Below are 8216 nucleotides of genomic sequence, written 5' to 3'. Positions count from 1 at the left end.
GTTAAATAAAATAGATCTCTACAAGGACTTGAGTTTTTGATGTCTTCATTGATATCACAAAAACTGTGGAACTTTCAAGCATATTTACAAATGGAAGAACCGACATGGCCGTTGTTATCTCTGCCAAGTTGACAGTCATTGGCCGAATAAAAATCCGGATCCTTTCCGGATACGTAGACCCGACTGTTGTGCGAAAGGAACCGAAATGGCTAAATCGATCTCACTCTGATGTATGTATGTAAATACTTTAGAGAGCCGCCAACGTTTCCTATTGTGTGTAACAGTTATTGAAGCAGACTTAATAAAATTTGTTCAGGGTATACAAATTTGAAGAAATTATATTACGGTTGATAACCTACAAATTGTCAATAAAATATTGTTGTTCACAAAATGTAACCAATAAGTCATTGAAAACCCCAATGGTCACAATATTAAAATTAAATAATTTTAAACAAAAAAGTTAAATTTACTTTTCGTTTATTTTCACACTTCTTTATAGATATCTATTAATTTTTGCTAGAATTTTACAGCATGTATGAAAATATTAATAGATTTACTCGTTGGTATAAAAAGTAATCCACATTTAATCTCTAGTTGGAAAGTTTTACACAAAAAGTTGAATGAATTTCATTCAAAGTCTACAAATCTCAGTAAGCGAGATCGAATCTCCCATTTCGAAGCAGCATTAAATCTAACCTTGCACCTTGCTCTTAGCGGTGAAGGCAAAGTAAGCAATACCACCAACAGCCAAAGCGGCTACCAACTCAGCTTGCACCCATGGACCTTTGTAAGCACTCTTTGTAGCTACAGTAATATCAACAAGCGATTTCACATTAGTCACTTTGTCGCCATCGCGTTGCGCCTTTCGTACGTTGGCATAACCTTCCTCATCGAATAAACGTACAGCAACATTACCACCACCGCTTTTCTTGATTTCCTGTGTCCAGCTTACCTATAACAAAAACCAATGTAATATGCCACATCACAAGTGACAGTTATCTCGTGCCACTCGTTATTGTAATAGGGAAAACTTACTTGGTATTTGCCATCACCAATCTTTGCAACTGGTACAATTTTTCCACAGGGAAATTCGGCAAACAAATTGGGTTGAGCATTGTTTCCACAACTCAATGAGAATTCACCAACATGCGCCACTTGTGTAAGGATTGTGGCATCCTGAGTGCTGAAGGATGTCACACTCACTTTGGGGCTTGTGCAGGTGGTGGCCAAAGCGGCACCAGTGCAGAGGCAAACAAGGAATACGGCAAGTAAATTACGTGACATTATAATTGTTATTTATTAGAAATTGATACAAAGCACTGTTAAAGAACTTAGCACAACGTTGAATTCGATCACGACAGCTTTCACTTGGTAGCAATTTTGACAATTGTATATCAGAAATGTCATGCCACGTCGTGCTGTACGGTAAACTTCGGTAAACACATCGTAAATTTTCGTAGTTACGTTCGAAACAGTGCGGCCAAGTCAATGCAACTGGCCAATTCATGTGAAATGCAACTAGAAAATTATGGAAGGCGTAATTTTAAATTATAAAAAACAAAATTACAGCAAATACAAATATATATATACATACGTTACCTTTACAACATTTCAAAACTTATTAAAACTTTGAAATTAATTTTATAGTTATTAAAGCAAAAAAACATTGCGCAGCACAAGAGATTCTACGCTCTTTTCGTGTGTAACAAATTTAAGTATCAAATAAGTAACTTATTTAAAACATTGGAACATCAAATGTGTTAAATATTAAGTTATTCTTTATTATTTAGAACTTACCGTATAAAGTTTTTAATTAAAACACTGCGAAAAAAATTCACACTATTTAAACGATGCTCACAAACACAAGTTATTTGAAACTGCTAATTCGTTGTAATTAGTGATGTGAGCTACCGCAAATCGATAAATCTGCGAAATTGACCAATAAGAACGAATGCATTCATGTACGAAACTGAAAATGCTACAACTATCGTAGTAGAAATTATTGAATCTAACCAATGCTTGGAAAAACGAATATGTTAAAATTTGCTTTTGCAAATCCAACCCTGTTTCATATCGTAGGTTGCATTTTATATTTCGGGAATTCGCAACATTAGTGTTGCAATCGGGAAACTCACAATTTTGTCGTAAAGTTTGACAGTTTGATGATATGCATACTCAGCACGTTTTGGCATAAGAGCGCTTTTTGTGTTGTTTACAGTAACCTAAAATATTCATCTCGTTAAAAATGGAATTAAATCGCATAAATTTTCGCGCGATTATTTTTTACAACTTTCGACGGGTATTAATTCATCACATCAAGAGTGCATAGATGAACTTTTCACGATTTTCTACGATGTGGAGCTTTATCAAGGACCAGTATTTATCGATGGTATAGTGAATTCAATCGAGGTCGTATATCACTCCAAGATGAATTTCGAAAAGTTCGTTCAAAATCATTTGTTATTCCGGAAGCTATTGAGGTATTGAACGATCGTCATGTGACCTATCGTGAGATTAAGACAACTATGGGTATTGGTGGGACCAGCATAGAATAGCAATATAGAATGCATTAATACTTGACTGTTAAAAAAGTTGCTTCTACCGCAGAGTGGAACCCAGCGTGAGACCAAGATATTTGACCATGTTGGTCATCTATGTCTCTCTGCTCCCAAGGGTAATGTTCCTGGGGCCGCGCAGCGACTTACGCCTGGTGAACGGGACGTTGGTCGTATTGGAAGGGTTTATGTTCATCTCAACCCCACAACCCATCCTTTAGCCAGGTTTAAACCTCTTTGTATTAGGTCGCAGAGAGTATCCTCGAATTTACCTCTGGTTATAATAATACATATTTATACAACTCCAAATCCTGGAGCACGCTAGGTTCCTCCAGCACCAACGTCAACGACGGGTAGATAAGAGGCAGCAAAGCCATCTGGAGGCCTTTGAGATCATCCGCATATCTGCGCTGTCTCTCCTCCGCCCGGGGTTGATTTGGTGGGGTGATTTGGCCTCTCAGCCTTTTAGAGCTAGGAGGCTCCTGTGTCGTAATTTACCGCTTTTCCGTTTCGCGATCTGGGTTTGGGGAGGCGAAGGGGCTGCCTTTTCGCTACCTCGCCTGGCGGTCGGGGTTGCGCTAACCGCACAGCGGCTCCGAACCCCGCCGCCTCGCAAGCGAATGGACGCGGATTTGCCTTTACGTACCTTTGCTGCAAGGAAGACACTACTTCCTCTCACTCTGTACCTCGCTAATACCTCATCTAAGGAGTCTTCCCCTCCTGGGGGTGCCTCAGGTAGCACTTTAAGCTAGCACAGCTCATGCTCTTCCTTCGAGGACCATCGTGCCCGTCGGGGTTACCGACTGGTGGTAGAGGGGGAAAATGGCCACTCCCTTCTGCGAGCATTTTCGGTATCCGCCGGAGTGACTTCTCCAAATCTGAGCATTCTGGGGGAGCCTTGATGGTGCTCGCTACCTTCGCAGCGGGCGGTGTCGACTTCGCCTGCAGAGCGCTGCTGTATGAGGTCATGTCGCCACCATGGCATGCTCCTCATGCCGTTTCTAGTGCCCGTTGCCTTCGTTTACTTTTTTGAGTTGTTGTTGATTTGTTTTTCTTACGACCCTTGGCTCAACACGATGAGCTATAGGGTGTACTCTGTTGTAGTGGAATTATATGAAAACGAGCCCATGACGCGATAAGGCCACCGTTACTTCTCAATTCAGCCCGCTTTTGGGAAGGCTTCGTTCGATACAGCCGAATTCACCTCCTGGCTGCAAATCATCCAATGGACACGGGAGTCGCATAACACCCTGGATTAGAAGGTGGCTGCTGTTGGTTACCACACGCACGCGGCTGCTGACAACCCGCAGCAGTGGTGCCATGCAGCACCACCAATACCGATTGGAAGATGCCGTAAATGCCTTGCAGCTTAAGCCACTGGACCACGTCAAGATGCCTACAGAGGCAAAGGATAGGGGAGATGTAAGAAGTGAAGCAATGATGGATTATTAAAATATTGGGATTTTTTCAAAAGGGGCATTTTTATAAATTATATTAAATTCGATAGACTTAAAGGCACAATTTTTTGAGAAGGCCAAGGGTCATTAAAAAAATATTTTCTTAATAAATATTAGCGAACGGCACACAGTGGTGCCGCTTCATACAATCCGCGGCAAAAAATAGAAGGAATCGAGGTAGGGCTTTGAAATTTGGCACACATCTCTCATATTGCCAAATTAGATGAAAAAAAAATTGTTAAAATCCGCCCACAACCACGCCCACCTCCCATATAACACAAAAATCAAAAATCATCCTACAGTAACAAAATTTTCTACAGTGTAATATTTTGTAAATATAAGCTTGTCCAGAAAAAATGAAGCAAATCCGCCCACAATTACGCCCATCTCCCATATAATATAATCACAAAAGTTGCAATATTTTCGCTGTTATCACAGCTAGTTGTAGTAGATTAAAATGCTTATTACTCATGAGTTGGCAGCTAATGGCAGCTGATTTTTTTTTCTATCGATTAAGGAGATTCTAAAGTTTATTTTGTGTAAGTGGCTAACCTGCGCGCTCCTGCGCACAATAGTTATATTCTGTTGAAGTTGTGAAATATATGATTTTTTTGGACCATGAAAAAACATCATATTAAATAAAATCTTGAAAAATAAAGTATACATTTGATGATGTAAATCACATCTATAACATTGGTTTTAATAAATAGAAACTTTACAATTGGTATTTTATATTTAACTTTTGAGTTTTAACCTTTGCAATATTCATCACATTTTTCTGAGTAACTTTGCGTTGATACTTTGTTGGACTTTGAAGCTCTCCCAACAAAAAACCATTGAATATATCAAGCCCAAGTATTCGGACAATGTTATTTGATTAGTTCTTAGCTTAAATTGAAAAGATGGTACAAATTTGGAATGATAAAAAAAATCCTTTTTTCCGCTCTGGCACCACTGTGCGGCATGGTAAAACAATGAAAAACAAAGATTTTCCTTTATTTTTGTTATTAATATTCATATTTTGCTTTTTCTTAATGGCAAACTATGAATTGCTAATCAAAATCGAAAGGATACTCGTTTGCTCGCTTGATTTATTAGTGGCTTACTTAAGCGTTTGAATAAATTTGGCATTTTCTGCATGAAGGTTGAAGTGTTTGTTGCGCCAAAAATGGCGGCATAGAGCGAGGAATGTGACCCTGAAATTGACTGCTGCCCGATATCGGCACTTACATGCACGGGTATACACATATAAATCTATATTTGCGCATGTGTATGCAGGTATGACTGTATATGTATAAATGCAAGTATGTATGTATATGCATTTGGTGCTTTGTTCACTTTGATTGCTGTCATGCACGACAACTATGCATGCCTATCACAATTGCCAAATTCCAGCTGTCATAGATGCCACCAAATGCTCCCGGTGCTAGGCTTCCAAATATACAGCCTTATATACATATATGAGTATATTCTATTCGAGTTTGACATTTGACTTACTGAAATGTGCGCAACTATAGTTTAGTAGTGCTGTATTTATGCACGTACTAGCATTTGTGGGAGTTAATATGGTTTTTGTGTTGTTTTTGTTTTGCAAAATTCTTTTTTAGCTAGCCTGGTATCCTTCGATCGTTTATTCGCCGCATTTATCGTTGTGGAGCTATAATTAGTGAAGCATTTTCGAGTTCGCAGCTAGAGTTTGAGGGCGCCGAAAGTGTGTCATAAGTTGACGAGGTAAGATTTCATAACTCTTACTCAAGTGCAAATGCGATGTGATGTCACCAAAAAATTCGCAGACACGTGTGGCAAGTCCTTGTAACACTTACAACACAATTTATCATAAAAGTGATTTTTACATTGACGATTGAATTATGCATATTCAAAATAGCTACGGCACAAGAACACCATGGGAATATAAGCATATGTGTATATAACATATCTTCTGCATACCGCTTGGGGAAATGTAGAATTTAAGTCAATTCTTTAAATTGGTATTAAAATAAAGAGACTGCCTACCATCTAAAGAGAGTTGTCTCTAGTCATTGCCCAAACGGTATCCATGTGTTAAGATTAAGAATCTTACCGGTTGCAAGTGATAGAAGCTGCTTGGAAGAAAGCGCGGTAAAAATCTTCTCAAGACTTTTTTCTTTACCATCCCATCGTTGCGAGATCAAGGCTAAATCACCTCGTGTCACACTGCTTCAGACGTCCAGGTGAACTAGCGGGAGAATAAAACGTCTAAGAAGATTTGTTAAGAGTTGTACATGCTTTGTCGTGGCATGAAGCTCAAGTACTGGAGGTTTCTGAAGATCCAAAGGACTTTTCTATCGCTGTAACCTAATCTAACTTACACTATTATATTATATTTATGAGTCAAGCATTTGAAAATCTCCTCTGCAGTCTAACTCTTATACTAATTGTCAAACTGATCCCAACAAGTCACATCAACATGTGTAAAACGGTTGTTTTTGTTGTCCAAATGTTCCAAGACATCGTTTAGATATGCAGTTTTATTATTAAATTTAACTGTGCCCTTAAAGGTTTATTTAGTGTTAAAAGGCCGCAAAAAAGCGAATTTTTCAGAATTTTTTTCTGAGAAAATTTTTAAAATTTTACTGAACCAAAAATATGTATGTACACATATTATGATATCTTTTAACTGTATCCAAGACTTAGTATTGGTAAAAATATTTATTTGGAAAGGAGCTACAGCTGATCTTCGGGAGGTCCTCTCAAAGAAGACGTTTTGGGTTGACTACTATATCTCTGAACCCTGAAATTAAAAAAAACTAAATAGATTTCGTTAAAATAATGTTAAATCTAGTAATTAATCGAAGGAATAAGCAAAATAAATTTTTTTGACAAAAGGGCGGTTTTTCAAAACAATCGGTTTTTGACCAAAAGTTCGGGTTAAATTGTTTATAAAAATTAAAAAAAATAGAAAAAAATCTTAGCTTTTGTCAAAAATCATTAAACTAATAGTTTTGTAAGAAATTAATTTAGTTTTAGACTTATGTGTTATTTTTATCGTTAAATAAATAATTTTCTTCGATTAACATAAATTCCACAATTAAATTTAAGTACAATTGTGCTGCATAATTGTTTTTCGGCTTTCTTAAATTTAGTAGAAAATAATAATTATTATTAATATTATTTTTGAGTATGAATTTGAATTCAAATGGGACCAAAAAGCCTACGTGAACGATATTAATTAATACTTTTCGTTTTCGTATATATGTATGTACATACATATGTACATATGTATATAATAAGATTGAACACAAGCCATGATAGCACACAATTTCTATGAAACAAATAAATACAATCCATAGCTGCTCAAACTGTCACCTTTAATAAGCAAATTCGTTGGCATACACTAAAGTTACTCATACGCCATGGTGCCACAATGTGATCTCAAGTTGGCACACTCGATAGCAAATCAATTACAACAAAGACTGTCGCCAATTTGCTTTATAAACTATCTCAATATACTTTCAGCTACAAAGGCTAGCAGAGCTTCGTAACAATTTCTAAAAAAAACAAAGCTGAACGGATTTTCGTTGCCATTAGAAGAGAATGAAAAGTTTTTGTGCTACCATTGCACGAGCTCGCTGCACACAAATACACAAAGTAACGTGGTGAGGAGATATGAGAGAGGGAGAGAGAGGAGCTATTTGAGTGATAATGCTCAAAGGGCTCATTGACTCCAAGCGACGCAAGCATAGAGAAATAACAATATAAACATATGTACACACATACATACATATGTACATGTTTTGTTGTTATTGTGAAATGAAAAGAAAAGTTCGCCATTCATATCTAACACACAATGCAATCAATGAATAGTGCGCGTGCCGAGGATGAAGGGTGAAATGCAGGCATAAAGCGAGTAAACGTGATAGTATAAGAGTATTATTGTGTGTGTGTATTTGTATATGTAAGTAAGTACTGTGCTTGTGTTTGCGCGGGCGTAATAAAAAGTTAGCATGACTTATAGCTAGCATGTTCGAGTAACAGAGTTACAACAACAACAATATTGATATAGAACAACAACAACAAAAACAAAAATTATAACAACAAAAATAATATAAACAACAACAACGACAACAAAAACAGCCAACATTTTACAACAACAACAATACTAAGAATAATAAAAAATATTTAACAACAACATAACAATGTAACAACAACAAAAATAATAAAAGCA

At 37.1% G+C, this 8216-nt stretch overlaps 1 protein-coding gene across 1 annotated transcript; it reads right to left on the bottom strand.

Annotated features, from left to right (window-relative positions):
* Positions 1–470: 470 nt before the first annotated feature.
* Positions 471–1391, bottom strand: LOC120771074 (translocon-associated protein subunit delta). The gene is made up of 2 exons (XM_040098888.1): positions 1036–1391; positions 471–952 (listed from the first exon to the last, which is right to left on the bottom strand). Exons 1-2 carry the CDS (start codon positions 1282–1284, stop codon positions 692–694), a joined length of 510 nt encoding a protein of 169 aa, XP_039954822.1. The 5' UTR covers positions 1285–1391; the 3' UTR covers positions 471–691.
* Positions 1392–8216: the final 6825 nt, after the last annotated feature.

The sequence above is a fragment of the Bactrocera tryoni genome, chromosome 3 (genome assembly GCF_016617805.1).
Source record: "Bactrocera tryoni isolate S06 chromosome 3, CSIRO_BtryS06_freeze2, whole genome shotgun sequence".
NCBI lineage: Eukaryota > Metazoa > Arthropoda > Insecta > Diptera > Tephritidae > Bactrocera > Bactrocera tryoni.
The sequence above is the reverse complement of the archived record's forward strand: the minus strand, read 5'-3'. Positions and strand labels throughout refer to the sequence as shown.